This window comes from Rhinatrema bivittatum, chromosome 6, assembly GCF_901001135.1.
Source record: "Rhinatrema bivittatum chromosome 6, aRhiBiv1.1, whole genome shotgun sequence".
NCBI classification, from domain to species: domain Eukaryota; kingdom Metazoa; phylum Chordata; class Amphibia; order Gymnophiona; family Rhinatrematidae; genus Rhinatrema; species Rhinatrema bivittatum.
This window is the reverse complement of record NC_042620.1, coordinates 87,359,952-87,384,260: the sequence shown is the minus strand read 5'-3', so window position 1 is coordinate 87,384,260 and position 24,309 is coordinate 87,359,952. Positions and strand designations below refer to the sequence as shown.

At 44.7% G+C, this 24,309-nt stretch overlaps 1 protein-coding gene across 8 annotated transcripts in view; it reads left to right on the top strand.

Moving 5' to 3' along the window:
• WDSUB1 (WD repeat, sterile alpha motif and U-box domain containing 1) overlaps positions 1-24,309 on the top strand; it is a 145,931-nt gene that overhangs the window by 66,841 nt on the left and 54,781 nt on the right. For 4 of the 8 annotated variants that reach the window (XM_029605552.1, XM_029605557.1, XM_029605551.1 and 1 more), the window contains 4 exons: positions 729-762; positions 1,946-1,986; positions 2,082-2,188; positions 7,178-7,357. In XM_029605552.1, coding sequence (XP_029461412.1) covers positions 729-762; positions 1,946-1,986; positions 2,082-2,188; positions 7,178-7,357 — 362 coding nt within the window. Of the gene's footprint in view, positions 1-728; positions 763-1,945; positions 1,987-2,081; positions 2,189-7,177; positions 7,358-7,458; positions 7,515-9,656; positions 10,111-17,771; positions 18,038-20,761; positions 20,868-24,309 lie in introns of those variants that run through there. The other 4 variants (XM_029605555.1, XR_003857346.1, XM_029605554.1 and 1 more) reach the window with 4 other exon arrangements.

Below are 24,309 nucleotides of genomic sequence, written 5' to 3'. Positions count from 1 at the left end.
TGACTGTAAAACCTGTTGCTTGTATTGCTTTGCTTTGTTTAACATTTTATTGTAAAGCCTATTGCTGCATTACTGTTTAATGTAAACCGAGGTGATGTTCTGAACGTGCGGTGGTATATAAAATCTCTCTAAATAAATAATCTTGTAAACTGAAGTCAGTAGTATATTTATATATTTGGAATGCTGCACTAGAAACATTTCTTTGCTCCTGATGAGCCTTTGATAGACTCCTATACTTCCAGCTTGCTTGGCATCTGCAACAGTCCTACTTGCTATTGTTTGGGAGGTCAGGTGGGAGAAAGAGATGGCACCATGCACTCATCACTGACAGGTTGCTGTATGGTTCTTCCCATAGTATCTTCACTTCTGCCTTTCAAATGTGATTAGAATTGGTCCTGGAAGTTGAGGTTTCTCTTGAGGACTCTTATCACAAATATACATGAAGGAGGAACCTTTTCACAGATCCACTTCATGCCCTGCATGAGCCAAGGCTCGGGAGGTTGACAGTCCACATGTACTATTCTGATGGCCTCGGCAGCTTAACTTTTGGTGTTCAAAGAGGGCATCAAGCTCTAATCCAGCATTAGAGCTTGATGCAAAAAAAAAATCATTGCTTTATTATCAGTTCAACAAAACTAAACAAGTTTCTTCATTTGTCAAAAACATTAATGTTGACATCAATTATTGTAAAGATATTTTTTCATAACAATTTTTGTTCTTTCTTTAAGGTCTGTAGACAAATCTGTGCTAATATATGAAACGGTAAATAGTTTTTATTCTAAACTTAACAAATTATTATTTTTAAGTGAATAATATCAGTTGGTCTGTGTGGTCTATATTAAGTTTTGGGTTGTGTTGGTTTTTTTTAAAGTTTGAAAGTAGAGCACATATTACATATGAAGTGACAGATGACCATTAGGCATGAATGATCATTTGTTCATTTAGTTCAAAAAAGAAACATGTTTTTTTTTTAGTAAAAGATTTTTGTTCTTCTACGCAAGACTAAAAACAAAAAATCTCATTCACTGTCAAAGTGAAAATCAGAGTTCAGGATACCTTCTTTTTGTAGCTTAGGGGCAGGTAACTTCAGTCCTCAAGTGCCACAAACGGATCTGGGTTTCAGGATATTCACAATGGCTATGCATGAGATATATTTGCATGCACTGCTTCCACTGCTGCAGATATATTTCATGAATAATCATTGTGGATATCCTGGATACCAGACCTGTTTGCAGCACTCAAGGAGCAGAGTCGTCTACCCCATCTGCAGCTGTTAGACAACAGGCTAGGCATTTTCTCAGAACATATTGTGAGCTTTGTATTCCATTTTCTTTGTGCAGTAATCAGGTCTGTCAGAGCTGATTCTAACCAATAAACTATAGCCCGGATTTTAAAAGGTTTGCGTGCATAAAACCAGGGGTTTACGCATGTGGCCGGGCCTTGCGCACGCCATGCTGATTTTAAAATGGGCCCGGCCAAGCACATAAACCCCAGTACGTGCACAAGTGCCGAGCCTCTCCGAAGGAGAGCAGTAAGCAATAAAACAAAAAAAACTAAGTGCAGTGGAAGGGTTTGGGGGTAGGGAGGAGGGGAAGAGGGAGGGAGTTTAGCTAGGGAGGTAGGGACGTTCCCTCTCAGTCTGCTCCTTAATTGGAGCAGTCTGGGAGGAAACTGGGGGAGGCCCAATTGTGTCGCTGTGCATATTTTCTGAAAATTTGCCCCCACATGCGCACACGGTCATCAGATTTTATAACATGCGCTGGCATGCGCATGTTATAAAATCAGCATGTCCATGTGCACACACATGTGCGCACTTCTTTTAAAATCTACCCCTAAGCTAGTCATTTTCATGGCTACACATAAATGAGATTTTTTTTGTACACTGACTTTCATTGCTAAAGAGACTGTAAAGATGTATATTTCATTCTTTTTTTTTTTCTTCCAGAACACTGGGAATATACTTCATGTTTTGTCTCAGCACACCAGGTATATTAACAGAATTTTATGATTTTTCCCAAAAATTCTTTCTGTAATATATGCAGCATGCATTCAATTTCTGACTACAATTGATTTTGGTATAGATATGTCACAACGTGTGCCTTACCACCAAATCTTCCACTACTCGCTACTGGATCAATGGACAAAACTGTGAACATCTGGCAGTTTGATCACAGCACATATTTTAAAGGTACGTGCTCCATAACCTGAACTTTAAACTGTGCTCAGGATATAAATAATAAATGTTTAGTGCTGGTCTCATGGCCTAAGAGCATAAGAATGGCGAAACGATCAGACCAATGATCCATCTAGCCCAATATTCTGTCTCCAATAGTGATCCCAGAGTTATCAGATGAAAACCAGAGCTCATCCAAGTGCTCCTTGTAGATCTACAAAAGTGTGAAACCACTTGGCCTCCACCCAATCTCTGATATCTATTTATGTCCTTATCTTCCAGGAATGTAGAAAGCTGAAACCAGAACTTGCAGGGGAGCATTCTCTGAAATGCTCCCTGTTCCTCGTGCAGGTCCCTAGAGGCAGTCTCAATGCGTGGATGAGATGATGGAGCAAGGAAAAGGGATTCAGTTTTGTAAGGAACTGGGGAACCTTTTGGGGAAAAGGGGAGTCTTTTCCGAAGGGATGGGCTCCACCTTAACCAGGGTGAAACCAGGCTGCTGGGGCTAACCTTTAAAAAGGAAATAGAGCAGATTTTAAACTAAAACAAAGGGGAAATCTGACAGTTCCCTGTACGTACCCAGATCAGTCCAGACTCCTGGGTTTATTCATCCCTGCCAGCAGATGGAGACAGAGAAAAGCCTCGCTGACACTGCTTGAAAACCCTGGTGCCACCTGCAGTAGCCCAGTATTTCTCTGTCTCCCTTGCTTTAGACTTTTTCTCTTTTTGAGGGAGCCTTCCTCCTAGGGATGGGGTTCCTTTTAAAGGAACTTATCTTGTTTGGTTGAAGGTCCGATTTGGTACCGTGGGGGTGTACATCTGGTGGACCAGATCCCTCCCCTCACAAGGCCGGCCGTGCGGCTTACAGCCCTTCTACTTTTCTGGCAGGAGATTCCCTCCTTGTTAAACATAAGCTGATTTGTGCTGGACAGCTCCTTTCAGCTTAGGAGGGAATCTCACTGTTCCTGTTTTATTTTTTTTCAATTGTTTAAAGTTCATTTAAAAAAAAAAGTTTTTTTTTCTCAGACGAAAGTCGACTGAAGGGTAAGGCTCCGGGCAATTCCCCCCTGCACCCCTCCCGCGGGTCGCGCCGATTTTATTTTGTTTTTAGTGTCAGCTGTTTTTTAAATTTTCTGTCGGCATGATTCACAGCTCAACATGCCGCACGTGTGGAGCCGTTCCAGTGCAGCTCAGTCGGTTGGGTTTGTGTTTGGGCTGCATTTCGGGAGGGGAAGGGCCCTCCCTTCTCGCGGGGGGCTCAAAACGCCGTCACCTGTGCAACCGTGCGGCTGCCGCGCTTGGCCCATATTTACAGCCTCCCGAGGTCCCTGGTGCTGCCAGCTTCCCTGATGCGGGAGCGGTGGCCATTTTGGCGCCAGATTCGCACGCGCCGCCATTTTCGGAGGAGGAAGGGGATCTCCTACCGCGGCTGTCTCCGGTTCATCCCGGTCCCCCCGATGCACAGGGGTTATCCGGGGGTGGGGGCAGATCAGCCAGGTCCTTTACCCCAGGGGCCTGGAGGTGACCCGGTCCCCATTTTGTCCCCGGGTTCCCGTCCCTTTTCTGCTGATTTTATTCTCCTGATGCACCAAGCTTATCTGGCACAGCAGGAGGGTTAAGGGGGTCCCATTTTGCCTCTTGCTCCTCAGGGCCCGTGTCTGCAGCCTGTGGGGTCCGATCCAGGGTCGAAAGGGCTTAGCTCCGGGGGGGCACCGGGAGCTTTGCAGGGTTCAATGCCTCCGGCAGGGGCAATGCCGGGTTCCGGAGGGCATGATCTGTTTTCCCCGGACCCGGATCAAGACCCAGATCAGCCATCGGTGGTAGGAGGGGATGATCCCAAAATTCTACGTTTATTCTGGAGGGAGGAGTTGACTTTTTTGCTTCCGCAAGTCCTTGAGGAGCTGGGTTTAAAGCCTCCGCAGAAGCTCCAGAAGTGGATGGGGCGGATCCTCTTCTGGACAGTCTTCGGGCTCTTCCTTCCATGTTTCCGTATCATAGGTCGGTGCGGCAGTTGTTTGAGCATGAATGAGATTCCCCAGACTCCGGTTTGAGGGTAGGTAAGGCTATGGCCAAACTCTACCCGTTGCCAGAACAGACCTTGGAGCTGTTTGCGCTGCTGCAGGTAGATGCCGTGGTTTCCGTGGTTACAAAAAAGACTACGATCCCAGTGGAGGGGTCCGCGGCCCTCAAGGATGTGCAGGATTGGAAATTAGAGCTTCACCTTAAAAGGGTTTTTGAGAGTGCTGCCTTGGGGCTCCGAGCTGCTGTGTGTTCCGGTTTTATGCAGAGGGCATGTCTAAGATGGGTGCAGGATTGTCAGGTTGCACCTCCTAGTTCCAACTCGCCCGAGGAAGATCGCATGGAGGCATCGATCGCGTATGAAGCGGATGCGCTGTATGACTTGGTGCGTTCGCTGTCCCGGGTTATGAGTTCGCCAGTAGCGACCAGATGTTTACTTTGGCTCCGTCACTGGTCGGCGGATGTTTCTTCCAAGGCCTGGTTAGGTTCTTTGCCTTTCAAGGGTCGTCTCTTGTTTGGGGAGCAACTGGAACAGCTTATCAAGCAGCTAAGTGAGACAAAGGTTCACAAACTGCCAGAGGACAAACCATTTATTTTTCATTTTCATTTATTAAAATTTATTGATTGCCTACCACAGAGAGGCCTAGGCGATTTACAACATTAACATACATAATAAAATATAAAATAATAAATACAATACCACACAAATTACATATATTTCACATAGACAAAAATAACCAGTCTCATATAAACAAAGGAAACCAAGGAATCGCCAGGCTTTTCAGTCCAGTTCCCGCTTCCGGGACACCAGACAGTCTCGCCCTCCTAGAGGTCTGGTAGGGACGCAGCCTCAAAGGACTTTTCAGCAGCCGCGAGGAACAGATTGGGGTCAGTCCTTTCGCAGCGGGCGACGACCTTTTCGAGCTCCCTCGGCGGGGGGAGCAGCGGCGACAAAGCCCCCCCAATGAAGCGAGGCCAGTCCATTCTGCCGTTCCCTATATAGGGAGCCGGCTGGCAGATTTTTATGGGGAGTAGGCCAAAATCACACAGTATCAGTGGGTCCTCTCCATGATAAGAGACGGCTACGCTTTAGAGTTTCCACAACCCATTCAAGACCTGTTCTTAGTCTTCCCTTGCGGGTTCTCAGCAAAGTGTCGAGCAGTTCGGGAGACTCTGTGCAGGTTGCGCGGTTTGGGGGCAGTGGTCCCAGTACCGTCTTGACAACAGGGCAAGAGTCGATATTCCATCTATTTCGTAGTCCCGAAGAAGGAGGGAATGTTTCGACCCATTTTGGATCTCAAATCGGTCAACGGGTCCTTGCGGATTCCACAGTTTCGAATGGAAACGCTACGGTTGGTCATTGCGGTGGTCCGCTCTGGGGAGGTTTTGGCCTCCCTGGATCTGACGGAAGCATACTTGCATATCCCAATCCGTCCAGAGCATCAGCGGTTTCTACGCTTTGCGGTACTGGGTCAGCATTTCCAATTCCAGGCGTTGCCGTTCGGCCTAGCGACAGCTCCTCGCACGTTCACCAAGGTGATGGTGGTGGTGGCGGCGGCGGCTCTCCGACGCAAAGGGGTGTTGGTACACCCTTATCTCAATGATTGGTTAATTCGGGAGAAATCGTTGGAAGGCTGCCGTTCGTCAGTTCAGAAGGTTTTTCACCTGTTGGAGTCTCTCGGCTGGGTGGTCAACCGGGCGAAGAGTCATTTGGAGCCATCCCAGGAGCTAGAATATCTCAGAGCTCGCTTCAACACGAGCCAAGGCATAAGAACATAAGACATTGCCATGCTGGGTCAGATCAAGAGTCTATCAAGCCCAGCATCCTGTTTCCAACAGAAGCCAAACCAGGTCACAAGAACCTGGCAAGTACCCAAACACCAAGAAGAACCATTCTGATGGCGAAACCGAAGGATGGTATACAAAACATGTTAAATAAATAAATAAGAACCCATGCTACTGATGCAATTAATAGCAGTGGCTATTAGCTAATTAAACTTGATTAATAGCAGTTAATGGACTTCTCCTGCAAGAACTTATCCAAACCTTTTTTGAGCCCAGCTACACTAACTGCACTAACCACGTCCTCTGGCAACAAATTTCAGAGCTTAATTGTGCGTTGAGTGAAAAATAATTTTCTCCGATTAGTCTTAAATGTGCTACTTGCTAATTTCATGGAATGCCCCCTGGTCCTTCTATTACCTGAAAGTGTAAATAACTGATTCACATCTACTTGATCAAGACCTCTCATGATCTTAAAGACTTTCACTTGGATGCAGATACGGCGCTGCTCTCTAAATTGGTGGTGGGGTGGAGGGGAATTAGGGCTGGAGGGTACTGGAAGCCAATAGTAACAGGTGGGAGAGAAAAAAAGGGGAAAAAAATGGATAAAGTGCGTAGCTTGCTGGGCAGACTGGATGGGCCGTTTGGTCTTCTTCTGCCGTCATTTCTATGTTTCTATGTAAGACCTCTATCATATCCCCTCTCAGACGTCTCTTCTCCAAGCTGAACAGCCCCAAGCTAAAGTGCTACATATTACTTTGCAATGACACCTTTTGACAAACTCTAGAACACACATTTATTGATTTGGGTAAGGCATCATGGTCTCTGTCTCTTGGTCAAAGGCTTGCCAGAGCAGTGCCATGTTCAAATGTAGGAGTGGGCAAAAGAGAGAAAACTGGACTGTCTAGAATGAGGGCCCATTGTGCCTTAGCTTTCAATTTGTTTAAAATAACAAAATCTTTAGTTAAAATGGATTGCATTTTTGGTCCAGTAGTTGGAAAAAGTAAACTGGATAAAAAAAAAAAGAAAGTAAAATATAATAAATACCCTCCATGCCATGTGCATTTGCTGAACAAATGAGAACTGTAATCTCATTAACTAAGAATTTGATTTGATAAAGTACAAATGGACATTTGTTTACAAACAGCTATAGTTAATCTGGTCTAATATGGAATTTATTGCACTTTTATTTTTGTGTTTAAGGTCACATATTGGAAAGCAGATCTCAGTCACATATTGAGGATTGGTCAGAGGATGAAGTTTCAGCCTGGCTGTCTGCAGAGGGGTTGACTGACCTTGTTAATATTTTCAAGGTCAATAACATAGATGGCAAAGAACTGCTGAGTCTTACAAAAGAGAATTTGGCAAATGACCTAAATATTGGTAAGATGCAAAGAAATCCTGAAGTTTTAATTCATGTCAAACTCTAATGGATGCCTAGCATTTACATGTGATATATTTTTCCATCTCTAATTTTTTTTCAGAGCATATGAAGGTTAATAGTTTTACAGATGCTGTAGAATAAAGTGTAACCCACAAGGTAATTAAACAGAGGGAAATTATTTTTATACAACTCTCTGGTATCCTATAACCTAATTTACTTCACAGAGAGACCACATACATCATAATATAATTTATTATTTATTTAGAAAACACAAAATGTTCACCTATCTAGACATTTTAAAATCTAAACTCACACATTCAACCACCATACACACATCAGCATAAAAAGTATATATTGCACAAACAATTCTAAATTACAATTGACTAATACACATCATTTTTACTATTCTGAGGAGAAAAAATTTTTTAATTATTGTTTAACTTGTTCTTGTATCTCCTATCCATGTCCTGTCCAACAAAGGATCTCTTTGTTTCGCCTTCCAGTCAGGCTTCCTCAGGGACTCAGTCTCAAAAAACTGGTTGTCTTTCTCTCAATATTTCTATGATGAGACTTCTATGCTTATATCCTTACTAAATAACCAAAAACAAAACACAAAACCTTTCTGTTATTTTCTTCTAAAGGTCAATGAGTCAACAAATAACCGTTATATCAACCCACAGCTTACCTCTTAAAAAATACAAATGTCCACACAATTTTTATTCTACCATCAATCTGGTTCAAGGTTATTTCCAGATAAACATCTCTTCCCGAATCAGCTTTTGATCACTACAATAAAATAGCCAAGACATTATATAAACCTACATAACTATCCCAAATCAAATTTTTACCCCATATCTCAATCTACTCACGCATTTCAATAGTGCAAAACAGTACGACCAAGCATCATCACAGGTTCCAAGCCTTTAATAATTTTCCTCCGATAATTCATAAGCATTAAATCATTACGGAACCTTATATGTTGTGCCTCATTGTATCTATTAAAAACCAACAATAAAGACTGCTTAATAATATATCCTTTAAATACAAACTTACCATATACTTTATAGCACTCCCAACCACACTTGATTCACCTTCACCATACTTACACGTGACCCAACGTAGCGTTCCACGCCGGAAATGGAGTAACAATGTTGAATACCCAAAACTTTATATACTATCCTTCCATATATACTAGTATATAAAGTTTTGGGTATTCAACATTGTTACTCCATTTCCGGCGTGGAACGCTACGTTGGGTCACGTGTAAGTATGGTGAAGGTGAATCAAGTGTGGTTGGGAGTGCTATAAAGTATATGGTAAGTTTGTATTTAAAGGATATATTATTAAGCAGTCTTTATTGTTGGTTTTTAATAGATACAATGAGGCACAACATATAAGGTTCCGTAATGATTTAATGCTTATGAATTATCGGAGGAAAATTATTAAAGGCTTGGAACCTGTGATGATGCTTGGTCGTACTGTTTTGCACTATTGAAATGCGTGAGTAGATTGAGATATGGGGTAAAAATTTGATTTGGGATAGTTATGTAGGTTTATATAATGTCTTGGCTATTTTATTGTAGTGATCAAAAGCTGATTCGGGAAGAGATGTTTATCTGGAAATAACCTTGAACCAGATTGATGGTAGAATAAAAATTGTGTGGACATTTGTATTTTTTAAGAGGTAAGCTGTGGGTTGATATAACGGTTATTTGTTGACTCATTGACCTTTAGAAGAAAATAACAGAAAGGTTTTGTGTTTTGTTTTTGGTTATTTAGTAAGGATATAAGCATAGAAGTCTCATCATAGAAATATTGAGAGAAAGACAACCAGTTTTTTGAGACTGAGTCCCTGAGGAAGCCTGACTGGAAGGCGAAACAAAGAGATCCTTTGTTGGACAGGACATGGATAGGAGATACAAGAACAAGTTAAACAATAATTAAAAAATTTTTTCTCCTCAGAATAGTAAAAATGATGTGTATTAGTCAATTGTAATTTAGAATTGTTTGTGCAATATATACTTTTTATGCTGATGTGTGTATGGTGGTTGAATGTGTGAGTTTAGATTTTAAAATGTCTAGATAGGTGAACATTTTGTGTTTTCTAAATAAATAATAAATTATATTATGATGTATGTGGTCTCTCTGTGAAGTAAATTAGGTTGTAGAATAAAGTGTGACATTTTTTCTTAAATTGTACTTGAGAAGGTTTAACAGTGGGGAAATGACCAAAGCATCTGTTGACTTTTTATACAGGACTGTTATATCTTTTCAAACTGTTAATCCCTTATAACCTAGGAAGAACATTCAGATCTTCAAGTCAAGGCTTTCTGATTTTGCCTCCTCCAACTCAGATGAGACTGGAGGGTACACTTTGTTCTTTGTTTGGATATCAAGGCCCCTCTACTTTGGAACACTTTCCCAATAGAGGAATTTGAGGAACCTATCTGAAATTCAGAAAGCTGATAAAAACTTGATTATTTAATCAGGCCTTCAAATTATATTTGAATGTCCATAGTTTTCTTTGATTTCTGTGGTATGTATTTCTTTTTTTAGAATGCTATTTACATTTTACTCTTAGTTACTAAGGTACATTTTTATGTCTTCTAAAGCTTTAACATGAATTTAACTGTTTTGTTGTGTATAGTTTTACAGTGTAATATTATATGTATTTTGCTATAAACCACTTTGACCTACTTGAGGAAAGTGGTCAAACAAAATAATGAATTAAACTAAGACTTATCTTTACTAACCTATTCTGTTTTATAATCATCAATCATATAATACTTTTAAGAAAGCAAGTCTGATAGAAACATGGCAGCAGAAAAGAGACCATTGCAGCCTTTCCAGTCTGCCCATCCACACTACCACTCAGCTATACAATCCCTACCACTGCTTCAGGGATCCTCTGGGCCGGATTTTAAAAGCCCTACGCGCGCTGGGCCTATTTTATAAAGGCCCGGCGACTCGCGTAAACCACCCCCTCCCCCCCGACGTGTCTAAGTCCCGGGGCTTTACAAAGGGGGTGGGGACAGGGCGCAGCAGTCCGGGGGCCGGGCCAGAGGCCTCCGGCACAGCGGCCATTTGCCGCTGTGACAAAGGATCGTGTGCCGCCAGGCTGCTGGTGCACGCAACTTACGCCTGCCCAGAGACAGGTGCAAAAGGTAAGATAGAGCTTGGGGGGGGGTTTAGAGTAGGGCTGGGGGGGAAAGGTTGGGGAAGGGGTGGGAAGGTTAGAATAGGGGGAAGGGAATGGGGGAAGGCCGCGGGCGTTGGCACGCGCAAGATGCACTAGTGTGCACCCCCTTGCGTACGCCGACCTTCGATTTTATAATATGCGCGCGCCTGTGCTTATGTTTGAAAACTTACCCCTCTGTGTTTACTGTATCTCATGCCTTTTTGAATTCAGGTACTGTCCTTGTCTCTACCACTTCTACAGGGAGGCTGTTCATGCACACACTAACCTCTGCAAAAAAGTATTTGCTCAGTACTCCTGAGTCTACCTCTTTTCATCCTCATCCCATGATCCTTCGTTCTAGAACCTTCTTTCTTTTGAAAGAGGCCCTCTTCCTCTGCTTGGAAATATTGGAGGTTTTTTTTTTTTTTTAATTCTTTATCGATTTTTTTTTCAATATTAAAAAAACTGAATTTTCCAATAACAGAAAACAAATGGAGTTCCCTGTACGTACCTGGATCAGTCCAGACAGTGGGTTATATCCCCCGACCAGCAGATGGAGTCAGAGCAGAGTTTGAGAGCGTCAGCATATAGAGTAGTGCACCCTCTGCTGGAGCTCAGTATTCTTCTGACTCCAGCAGATGTGAGTGGGGGGATCCACTAGCTCTCCCAGATTGACAGGGTTTCTTCATTTTTGGTTATTTCTTTATTTTTCTCCACAGTATTTCCCTGTCTTATGTTTCTCTTCATTTTGGATCCTTAAAATTTAAAAAAAAAAAAAAAAAGACTTCAATTTTTGAGGAGGTGTGTGTCTGTGGCTCTGCCTTCTCTATTCTGTACTCCTTTCCTCTTCCGTTGGGGTAAGTGGAAGTTTTTTGAGTTTCTTTCTCCACAGGTTTGCTTCTTTTTGGTGGTGCCCCGTGGATGCCGGTGGTTCCGGCCGCTCCACGCGTCGTTTGTGGGTCCCGCGGTTCGCAAGCTCCGCCCGCGGGTGTGTGCTCAACTGAAACGGGGGTTTTCCCCCACAGTTCCTGGACCCCTTCGGCGGGTTGTTAGGGCCATTCCAGGCCCCACCGCGGCACTAGCTCGTTTTTGCCCTCCCCCCCCCCCCACCCCGAGGCTTTTTTCCCCGGTGCTGACATGCCGCGGTCCTCGAGGTGTGAGGCCTACGGCGAACCGGGGAATCAATTTCTGAGGGAGGGGCTTTGTGAGCGGTGCTTCCCCGACGGGGAAGGCACCCTGCAGTCCTCCGGTGCGATTTCGGACCTGCCTCCTCCTCAGCCCGGGCGGCGCGGGCCGGCCATGACGCCGCCTTTGGCGGGAACGGCGGCCATTTTAGGGGGACAGCGTGAGAAGGACTCGCTCCCAGATGCAGACAGGATTGGTTGCACTGGCTCTCAACAGGCTTTGCCCCCGGTGGGGGGTTTGCCCGACCGGGGCTCCCAGGACGGTCCCCCCCCCAGGGATTCCAATCAGCTCCCCGTTTTTCTCACCTGATTTTATTCTGGCAATGCACATGGCTTATTTGCAGGGTATGGGAGCGCAGGCGCCGAATCACCTGGGAGCCCCTCCCCCCAAGATTCCTAAACTTGCTGTTGGTCTCACCGCCTCGCCCGTTACGCCTGGATCTCTGCCGGGTCCCTCTCCCGTGCCACCCCGGCGTACCACGGGGGCAGCTTCGCCGGTGAGAGACGACTCCCCGGAACCCCCGGAGGCGCATCCGGATGGACATACGGAGGGGGACGACCCTCGAGCCCTACGGATTTTTCAAAAAGAAGAGCTGGATGAACTCATCCACCATATTATTCAGGAGCTGGACCTCGACCCACCTCCAGATCCGCCGATCCCTGTGGCTCCTGCCGTCGCCACCTCTTCTCACAAAGGGGATCCAGTACTTGCTGCCCTCCGTCCTAGGGCAAGGGCTTTCCCTATCCATGAGTCCTTCCTACAGCTTCTCACCAGGGAGTGGGACACTCCCGAGGCGTCCTTGAAAGTCACACGCGCCATGGAAAAGCTATACCCGCTCCCTGAGGATTTTTTGGATCTTATCAAGGTGCCCAAGGTGGATTCAGCGGTGTCGGCAGTGACCAAGAGGACGACCATCCCGGTCACGGGTGGAACGGCCCTGCGGGATACGCAGGACCGTAAACTAGAAACCTTCCTCAAGAGGGTCTTCAAAGTCTCCGCCCTAGGTATGCGGGCCGTGATGTGCAGTTCGCTCGCGCAAAGGGCCAGCTTACTCTGGGTACAGCAGCTTCTCACCTCTCAGGAGTTGCCCCCTGAAGAGGCCGCCCAGGCGGACCGTCTGGAATCTGCCATAGCATACGGGGCGGACGCCTTGTATGATCTCTTTTGCGTAATGGCGCGGTCCATGGTTTCGGTTGTAGCAGCCCGACGGCTCTTGTGGCTTCGCAACTGGGCGGCGGATGCTTCCTCCAAGTCGAGCCTTGGCTCCCTCCCCTTTCGGGGGAAGTTTTTATTTGGAGAGGACCTGGATCAGATCATCAAGTCACTGGGGGAAAATTCGGTGCATCGGCTGCCGGAGGATAGACAGAGTTCCTTCAGGTCATTTTCTTCTGGTAGAACCAGGGCCAGGGCACAGTGACGTTATAGGTCTTACCAGCAGTCCGGTTCCCGGACACAGCCGACAAGATCCCAGCCTTGGTCTCGTTCCTTTCGTGGGCGGAGGCCCGCGAGAGAGGGTCCAGGGCAGGGAAATCCGCCCACAAAGTCCTCCCAATGATGCCAAAGGAGCCCACTTCTCACCTCCCTGGATCGGAGGCCGCCTCATGGACTTCTACGAGGAGTGGGCAGTTATCTCCACGGACCAGTGGGTGCTGGACACCATAACAAATGGTTATGCCTTGGAGTTTGTCCGCCCCTCGAGGGACCGGTTCATCTTCTCCCCCTGCGGTTCGGATCTCAAGAGGATAGCGGTTCAACAAACACTAGACCGACTGCAGGAAATAGGGGCCATTGTTCCCGTCCCCTTCGACGAGGTGGGCTTGGGCCACTATTCCATTTACTTCATCGTTCCCAAAAAGGACGGTTCCTTTCGGCCCATCCTGGACTTGAAGGAGGTAAACAAGGCCCTCAGGGTCAGCCGGTTCCGCATGGAGACTCTTCGATCAGTGATTGCCGCAGTGCACAAGGGAGAATTCCTCGCTTCACTGGATCTCTCGGAAGCATACTTGCACATTCCCATCCTGCCGGCTTACCGGCGGTATCTTCGCTTCAAGATTCTCGGTCAACACTTTCAGTTCAAGGCGCTTCCCTTCGGTTTGGCGACCGCACCTCGGACCTTCACAAAGATCATGGTAGTGGTGGCGACGGCCCTCCGCAAGGAGGGTATCCTAGTACATCCATACCTAGACGACTGGCTGATTCGAGCGAAGTCCTTCTCACATGGTCAGACCTCAGTGGCCAGAGTAGTACAATTCCTACGCTCTCTGGGCTGGGTGGTGAACCTTCCAAAGAGTTCCCTTGTGCCCTCACAACACCTGGATTTCTTAGGAGCGAGCTTCGATACCCGGTGGGGTATGGTGTTCCTGCGCCAGGACAAGGCGCAAGCCCTGAGGGAGCACGTGTCTCGGTTTTCGGCTTTGGAAGAACCAACCGCCTGGAATTATCTGCAGCTCCTGGGAGTAATGGCCTCCACCATCGACATGGTACCCTGGGCGTTTGCACACCTGCGTCCACTGCAGGCGTCCCTGCTATCCCGTTGGAAACCAGTCTCCCAGGAGTATCAGGTGATCCTGCCGCTTCCACCATTAGCCAGGAAAAGCCTGGATTGGTGGCTTGTCCCCTCGCATCTGGCTCAGGGAGTCTCGCTCGAGGTTCCCAATTGGGTGGTGGTGACCACCGATGCCAGCCTCGCGGGATGGGGCGCCGTCTGCGAAAGAAGCGCCACGCAGGGGACTTGGACGCCAGAGGAGGCAAAGTGGCCGATCAATCGCCTGGAAACGAGAGCCGTGCGTTTCGCTCTCCAGCGTTTTCTTCCCCTGGTGCGACACAGAGAGGTGAGGATCCTCTAGGACAACGCCACCACCGTGGCCTACATCATTCGTCAAGGGGGGACAAGAAGCAAGCATGTCTCCCTCGAGTCAACTCCCCTGATGGAGTGGGCGGAGAGCAATCTCGTCCGGATAGTGGCCTCTCACATCGCCGGGGTGGACAACGTTCAGGCGGACTTCCTGAGTCGTCAACAGCTAGACCCCGGCGAGTGGGCTCTCTCCGACGAGGCAATGCATCTCATCGTCCGTCGTTGGGGGACTCCACGCCTCGATCTAATGGCAACCTTTCTCAACGCCAAGGCTCCACGCTTCTTCAGCCGCAGAAGAGAGCGCGGCGCGGAGGGGGTGGATGCCCTCGCCCTTCCGTGGCAGTCGGATCAACTGCTCTATGTGTTTCCTCCTTGGCCTCTGGTCGGCAAGGTTCTCCGCAGGTTGGAACATCATCGAGGGACTGTAATTCTCGTCGCCCCGGAATGGCCCCGTCGGCCATGGTTCGCAAATCTACTTCAGATGACGGTGGACGGCCCACTTCGCCTGTTCCATCTTCCTCATCTTCTGCGTCAGGGGCCGGTATTTTTCGAGCAGGCAGAACTCTTCTGTCTTGCGGCCTGGCTTTTGAACGGCGCCGTCTCCGCCACAGAGGCTACCCGGAGACAGTGATCTCAACGATGCTTCGTTCCCACAAGCCTTCGACCTCCGTCTCTTACGTTCGAGTTTGGAAGGTCTTCGAAGCCTGGTGCTCCGACCGCGGGGTCCAAACCATGGAGGCGACTGTCCCGCTGATCCTTCATTTCCTACAGGATGGTCTGGATAAGGGTCTCGCCTATAATTCGCTCCGGGTTCAGGTGGCGGCCTTGAATGTCTTTGTACAGAAGGACTGCTCTCTACCCCTTCAGCCGGATATCGCATGTTTTCTGAAGGGTGCCAATCACCTACGGCCACCGGTCAGGGATCCTTTCCCTTCTTGGAGCCTCAACTTGGTGCTGCGAACGCTGTCGGGCCCTCCTTTTGAACCCCTGAGGGGGTCCTCCTTCAAGGACCTGACCCTCAAGACGGTTTTCCTGGTAGCCATCTCTTCTGCTCGCCGGAACTCAGAGCTCCAAGCCTTGTCCTGCCGGGACCCTTATCTGCGTTTCTCCGACTCCGGGGTTTCCCTTCGTACGGTGCCATCCTTCCTACCAAAGGTGGTCTCGGCCTTCCACGTCAATCAAACGGTGGAGCTTCCAGCGTTCGCTTTAGAAGAACCCCGGTCTCTCCGGCTCCTGGACGTCAAGCGTGTGCTGCTCCATTACCTGGAGGTTACCAATGACTTCCGGGTATCCGATCATTTGTTTGTCCTCTGGTCAGGACCGAGGAGAGGTTCTCAGGCATCCAAGACGACTATTGCGCACTGGATAAAGGACGCCATCTCATTGGCTTACATTGCGGCGGGGCGGGTGCCACCTCGCAGCGTGTCGGCTCATTCCACGCGATCCCAAGCGGCGTCCTGGGCGGAATCTCGCTCCGTTTCCTCCCAGGAAATCTGCCGTGCGGCGACGTGGAAGTCGTTGCACACTTTTTCCAGACATTACAGACTACACCTGGCGCCTAAGTACACGGGTTCTTTTGGCGATCAAGTTCTCCGAGCAGGTCTCTCAGGACCCCACCCGGTTTAGGGAAGCTTGGGTACATCCCACTGTCTGGACTGATCCAGGTACGTACAGGGAAAAGAAAATTATTCCTTACCTGCTAATTTTCGTTCCTGTAGTACCATGGATCAGTCCAGACGCCCGCCACTAGGGGTTTCATTAGGTCCTGCTCGGATTCTTCCAGGTAACTTTCATTCTGTTTGTTTCTGAATATTGTTACTGTTCACAGCTCCTCACAAGTTGACTGTTGGTGGTCCCGTTGACCGTTTGTTTACTTATATCTTTCTCTGTTCCTTTTTGGGGACGGATCTGGATCCAAAATGTTGTGTTTTGCTTTTGGTCTTTGCTATGCGTAATACTGAGCTCCAGCAGAGGGTGCACTACTCTATATGCTGATGCTCTCAAACTCTGTTCTGACTCCATCTGCTGGTCGGGGGATATAACCCACTGTCTGGACTGATCCATGGTACTACAGGAACGAAAATTAGCAGGTAAGGAATAATTTTCTTATCCCAGATATCATCATTTTCTTTTAAACATTTTCCAAGAACAAAAAAAGACACTCTCCATTACATTTCCATAAATCAATATAGTATAATTTTAAGGGATCCAAAAATTACAGAGAGATATTAAACCAATTTATAAGTAAAGGTAAAGGCTTTGCACGTCTACCAGTTTCTACATTCTATTATATATTTATGGGAGAAGAAGTGGTGGGGATTTTAGATTGAATAAAGGATTTCAATTGTTCCAAAGTAAAAAATATATATGTTTCAGCCCCCCTCTTTAACATACATTTGCATGGAAATTTTAACATAAAGGTATAACCCATAGAAATTATTTCTTGGCGTAGAGCTAAAAAGCTTCTACGCCTCTCTTGTGTTGAGGAGAGGTCCGGAAAAATTTTCACATTTTCATTCATGAAGGAGGTTGGAAACTTCCTGAAATAATTTTTCATAATAATTTGAACATCTGCCAACGATATTAATGACACCAGAAGTGTGGCTCTGTCCAGAACCTCTAATGTTGAATTTTCTAATATTTCAGTAAGATTATTTTGAAGATTTAATCTATTTGATATTGCCGCAGCTTTAGGTAGAAAATAGCACTTATTTATAGCAGGCAAATTCTCTTCTTCAAAACCAAGAACTTCATGAAGAAACCTTTTCAGGGAAACATAAGGGATTTCTCCCAGTATTCTAGGAAAATTCAGGATCCTAATATTTAAATGCCTAGAGGCATTTTCTAGGGATTCCACTCATCTGGCGAGAAATTCTTTCTTTCACCACTGCTGCTTTAAATTTCACGTTTTCTCGCTCCTTCACTTCCAGAGTCAGAACTTTCATAAAAATTTGACCAACTTTCCTTTGTAGATCATATGAAGTTTGAGTGTTTTGGCGCGCCAAGCACTCCACTTTCATATTAAGATTATTCATTGTGGTAGCAATGCCCACCATTAAATCCCATAAAGCAGCCATAGTGACGACCTCAGGGCGTTCAGGAATCATTAGGGGCTTGAACTCTGGGATATTCTCTTGGACTAGTTGCAGGCCAATTCCAACGGGACTTACCCCAGTTGCCCCTTCTTCCAAACCAGGTCCTGATATCTCCGCGCTGATCGTCTCTGCCGGGGCGACCGTAGTAGCTGGTTTTGCCTGAGAGGCTACGGTCAAGGAAGGATTCACTGCAAGCAACCCGGAAGGAGTTTCAACATTCAGCACGCCGGGTTGAAACAACGACCCTGTTCTCTGCGTCGGGGCTGTTCTTTGATCGGGACTCAGTGTCGTCTCCTCCGATGTCAGGACTTCTCTCTCCGTCTCTGGCACCAAGGGCTCCTCGACTCCTGGCGCTGAAACTGGCGAGGTTAGGAAACAGATAATTTCCCTCTACATAGCTAGAGATGGTGGGGATACAGCCATACCAAGATATAACTTGTTAAGGAAGGTCAGAGAGGACAGAAAAGGGGGAAGAGTATCTCTTTATGTCAAAAACAATATCCAGGCAACTGAACTGCAAGGAATATGGGATAGAGAAGAAGCATTATGGCAGTCGTAAAAAAAACAAAGATGATGGTGCATCCATTTTTACTGGAATGGTTTACAGGCCTCCGACTCAAATGGAAGAACTAGACAGAGATCTTCCATTTGAGTCGGAGACATCCAAAAGGTGGGAAATAAGGAAGATGTGTTGATTGTTGGAGATTTTAATCTGCTAGACATACACTGGAGAACCCCTTCTGCGAATCTGTCAGAAGTAGAGAGATAATGGATGCCCTACAAGGGGCTCTATTAAAACCAACGGTAATGGAATCCATGAGGAAGAGAGTTATATTTGACCGAGTGCTCACTAACGGGGATAATGTCTCTTAATGTCCAGGTGGGTGCCCACCTGAGCACCATTGATCATCAAACAGCATGGTTTGATACCGCAAATAAGGATACAGAGAGGTCACATGAAGACCCAAGTTTTAAATTTCAAACATATAGACTTTGTCAAAATGGAGACATACCTGGAGGTAGAACTAGAAGCCTGGGAGAAAATGAGAGAGGTGGAACAAAGTGGGACAAACTAAAAGGAGCAATTACAAAGGCAACAAAATATATATATATGTTAAAAAAGTAAACAAAAGTAAGAGAAATAAGAAACCAATCGTGTTCTCAAAGCAGGTAGCTGATAAAGGCAAAAACAACAGTGTTAACAACATAAGAACACAAGAAATTGCCATGCTGGGTCAGATCAAAGGTCCATTAAGACCAGCATCCTGTTTCCAACAGAGGCCAAACTAGGCCACAAGAACCTGGCAATTACTCAAACACTAAGAAGATCCCATGCTACTGATGCAATTAATAGCATTGGCTATTCCCTAAGTAAACTTGATTAATAGCCATTAATGGACTTCTCCTCCAAGAACTTATCCAAACCTTTTTTGAACCCAGCTACACTAACTGCACTAACCACATCCTCTGGCAACAAATTCCAGAGCTTTATTGTGCATTGAGTGAACGAATTTTCTCCGATTAGTCTTAAATGTGCAACTTGCTAACTTCATGGAATGCCCCCTTGTCCTTCTATTATTCGAAAGTGTAAATAACCAATTCACATCTACTCGTTCAAGAACTCTCATGATCTTAAAGACCTCTATCATATCCCCCTTCAGCCGTCTCTTCTCCAAGCTGAACAGCCCTAACCTCTTCAGCCTTTCCTCATAGGGGAGCTGTTCCATCCCCTTTTCATTTTTTTTGCCCTTCTCTGTACCTTCTCCATCGCAACTATATCTTTTTTGAGATGCGGCGACCAGAATTGTACACAGTATTTAAGGTGCGGTCTCACCATGGAGCAATATAGAGGCATTATGACATTTTCCGTTTTATTAACCATTCCCTTCCTAATAATTCCTAACATTCTGTTTGCTTTTTTGACTGCTGCAGCACACTGAGCCGACGATTTTAAAGTATTATCCACTATGATGCTTAGATCTTTTTCCTGGGTTGTAGCTCCTAATATGGAACCTAACATCATGTAACTACAGCAAGGGTTATTTTTCCCTATATGCAACACCTTACACTTGTCCACATTAAATTTCATCTGCCATTTGGATGCCCAATCTTCCAGTCTTGCAAGTGTTCAAGAAATATAAAGGATTTATTTATTTAGGTGATTTATATACCGTCATTCCAAAAGAAGATCACAACAGTTTACAAGTCAGTATTCATAGCCTTGATCAATTTTCACAGTCTGGGTTAACATTCATATTTTAGGTCAGCAATACATCAGTAAAGGGATTCTAGGTCATATTCATTTATTTGTTTCCTAGGTCAACATAACATTGTGTACAAGTTTTAATTCTCCTTATGTTACACTTTAAATAAGAGGAACACAGGGAAGAATATGTGGTAAAACTGAGGGAGACAAAGAAAGGACTTAAGAAAGAAAAAAGGTAGGCGGAAGAAAGTATTTCCAAAGAGGTAAAACGATGTGACAAAGCATTTTTTCAGATATATTGGAGAAAGGTCCAAAGTGGTATAGTGAAATTGAAAGGTGAAAAACATCAGTGTGTGGAGAGAGACAAAGAAATGGCCAAATACTTCAGTTCGGTGTTAACTAAAGAAGACCCTGGAGCAGGACCATCTCTAGTTGACAAGACTGTAGATGGGAATGGAGTTGAGAAACTCCATTTACACAAGAGAATATATAGGAAGAGCTAGGAAAACTGAAAGTAGACAAGGCCATTGGGCCGGATGAGGTACATCCAAGAATAATGGGGGAGCTCAGAGATGTGCTTGCAGGTCCACTAAAGGACCTGTTCAAAATTTTATTTATTTATTTAAGCATTTTATATGCCATAGTTTCATGTATAGATCACAACAGTTTACAAAGTAACATTCATAGCTATAACTCAACAAACAAACAATAATTGGTTACAAAGGTGGTATTCATAGACAGGCATTATTATTTATCAAGTGAAATTTTCTAGTACATATTCATAATTGATCTAGTAAAGAGTATTGAAACGAGATAGTTTTCACATCTTGGTGGGTTGTTTTGAGATTCTTACAAACGCTCGTTTGATTTATTCTTCATGATTAGATCCCTGGAAACGGGAGTGGTGCCACAAAATTGGAGAAGAGCAATGGTGGTCCCACGTCTAAAGAGTGGGAACAGAGAAGAGGCTGGAAACTACAGTCTGGTTAGCCTCACCTCGGTGGTGGTAAAATTAATGGAGACTCTGCTGAAGGAAAAGATAGTGAACTATCTACAATCCGGTGGGTTGCTGGACCCGAGGCACCATGGATTCACCAGGGGAAGGTCTTGTCAGACAATCAGATTTTTTTTGATTGGGTAACAAGAGAATTGGATCAGGGAAGAACGCTCGGTGTGATTTTCTTGGATTTTAGTAAAGCTTTTGATATGGTCCCATATAGGAGACTCATGAACAGAATGAGAAGCTTGGGAGTGGGTGCCAAGGAAGTAGCGTGGAATGCAAACTGGTTGACTGACAGGAGACAGGGTGTAATGGTAAATGGAACCTGCTCTGAAGAAAGAGCGGTGTTAAGTGGAGTGCGACAGGGTTCGGTTTTGGGACTGGTTCTGCTCAATGAGCGACCTGGTGGAAGGGATAGAAGATAAACTTTGTCTATTTGTGGATGATACTAAGATCTGCAACATACCTGAAGAAATAGAGAATGAAAAGTGATTTAAAAAAGCTTGAAGAGTGGTCAAAGATTTGGCAGCTGGAATTCAATGTCAAGAACTACAGATTCATGCATCTGGGGTGCGGCAATCCAAAAGAGCTGTATGTGATGGGCAGTGAAATACAAATGCACATGGACTTCGAGAGGGGCCTTGGTGTGATAGGATCTGGTGATTTGAAGGCGGAAAAGCAATGTGACAAGGCAATAGCTAAAGCCAGAAGAATGCTGGGCTGCATAGTGTAATAACTAGTAAGAAAAAAGAGGTGATAATGCCCTTGTACAGGTCCTTGGTGAGGTCTCATCTGAAGTATTGCGTTCAGAACTGGTGCCCATATCTCAAAAAGGATAAAGACAGGATAGAGACAGTCCAAGGAAGAGAGACCAAAATGGTGAGGGGTCAGCATTGGAAGACTTATGAGGAGAAACTGAAGAATTTGAATATATATACCTTGGAAGAGAAGAGATGCAGGGGAGATATGATACAGACCTTCAGATGCCTGAAAGATTTTAGTGATGCACAGTCGCCAAACTTTTTTTTAGTTGGAAAAAAATCAATAGAGAGGTCATGAAATGAAACTCCAGGAAGGATGACTCGGAACTAATGACAGGAAATATTTCTTCATGGAGAGGGTGGTGAATGCCTGGAATGCCCTTCCAGAGGAGGTGGTAAAGACAAAAACAGTAAAGGAATTCAAAGGGCATGGGATAAACACTGTGGATCCCTAAAGGCTAGAGGATGGAAATAAAGAAAGAGTGCATAGGGGTAACTTGCGGGTGTAGCAGTTGCTACTCTTAACAAATAAGCCTTGATACTGTCAATGCAACGCCCTCATTGCTGTCTGCTTCAATGTCAGTGGGAAAAGGGGAATTGGATTTAAACAGCAACCAAAGAGGACCCCTACTTTTACGGTTTGGGGAACAAAAACATGGGGGTAACTTGCTGATGTGGATTTTGCTACCCTTAATCACTAAGCCTGATACTTTGATGCAGCTCCAACATTGCTTTCTGCTTCCACGGCAAGGGTTAAGGGAGATTGGATTCAAATAGCATCCGAGTGCACTGACTTTTAAGGTCTGGGAAACTGATAAGCATGAGTGTAACCTGCACAGTGCAGCAGGTTACTGGCTTAAGCATAAGCTTGCTGGGCAGACTCTGTGGATCATTTGGTCCTTTTCTGCTATCATTTCTATGTTCTATGTTCATGTTAGTAACCACCCTCTGGACTGACTCCAACCAGTTTATATCCTTTTGAAGATGTGGTCTCCAAAACTTTATACAGTATTCCAAATGAGGTCTCACCTGGGTCATATACAAGAGCAATATCACCTCCTTTTTCTGTTGATTATTTCTCTCCCTATACACTCAAGCATCTTTCTGCTTTTTCTGTTTTATCCACTTGTTTGGCCACTTTAACCTTCATCCTACCAACATATTTTACATCACAATCTTACCAACTGAGGTCCAAATGGGGACCCCATGCAGTTTTGTTGATTGACCTTGAAAAAATATTGTCATTGAACATGTCTTAATATTTATTTCAATATGGAAAACTGGATTAGGTGTCACTATGTTCCGATTGATCAACCTCATCATCAGTTGTCTGTATCTTCAAAATCAGTCATTGTTATCCTCGAAAATTGTTTTCAGAACATCTACAGTAGAATACTGAGCATATTTCTGCCTAGAAGACCCTCTTGTAGACATTTTTTACCGACTGAAAATGCAAAGAATCATTGAAAATGCAAAGAATCAGTAGTTATACATTTTTAAACTTGCTTAATTGAAAGTCACAAATTCTGGGGTCTTTTTGGACCCCAAAAAATAAATAGCTGCTGTAGGAAGAATAAATAGAATAGTTTAGAATAACATTTGAATCAGACCTACAGTAGGCTAATTGACAAATTCCTAAAATGGCAGCTGAAAATAATTTCTGGTGTTTATATAGCGGAAGCACATTAGTGCGTGGGGTCCAATTGGACCCCAGTTGGTAGAATGAAGGTTAAACCATTCCTTAAGCTTCACTGATATATGCCTCATGTTTTCCACACCTTCCTGGCTGTCAACTCTGCAAATTTTGTTATTCTCGGCAAAAAGACAAACCTTTCCCAATAATCCTTCCGCAACGTCAGTCACAAAAACGTTGATAGGTTTACTGATAATGTGGTAAATCCTATGTTGGCTAGTGGCAAAGTGAAGGCCGAGAATATGGAAAATAATGCATAAGTTAGGGTAAAACACAAGGTTTGGGATTGAAAAAAAGCAGATATAGATTATCTAGGCTTGATAAAATAACAGTATTGCTGTTAAATTTTTTTTTTTTTTTTTTTAAATATTCCTTTTTGTTAGTAAAATTTGAATTATTTTTAAAGAATCATATTTAGTAAACAAAAAAATCCTGTTTTATAGTTATTTAAGTTTGAAGTAGTTTTAATTGTTTAAGCTATAAGGTCAGTTTTCTGCTGTGGTATAAATGGGTCCCCATTCCTAAGAAAGCTTTAGTAGGATTTGGATTTTTAAATCGTTGGTAGTTTTGGAACCCTGCCAGATACAAGAATGATAGTGAAGAAGAACTTTTTTATACATTGTGTAATATTAAACATTTGTTTTAGTTTATGAATTTATCAATCAGGTTCATAGAAAATGTTGACTATAGTGTTACAGCTTGATCAGAGGAGCTTTAATATTTATGGATTGTAGGAGATGCAATTTGCTTATATACTGAAGACTCTTTTTGTCGTCATCTAATAGAATGAGAAAGGGAAACAAATGTTGGCCTTCCATCATAAGTTACGATTTTATTTAGATTTTGCATATGCAGTTTCATTGGTAGCGCGAGGCAAATTGCATTCATGTGCAGTAAGTATTTCCCTGTCCACAAATGGCTTACAATCTAAGGAGAAAATGTTACATGCGAAAAGAAGCATTTATTGTAACAATTTTCA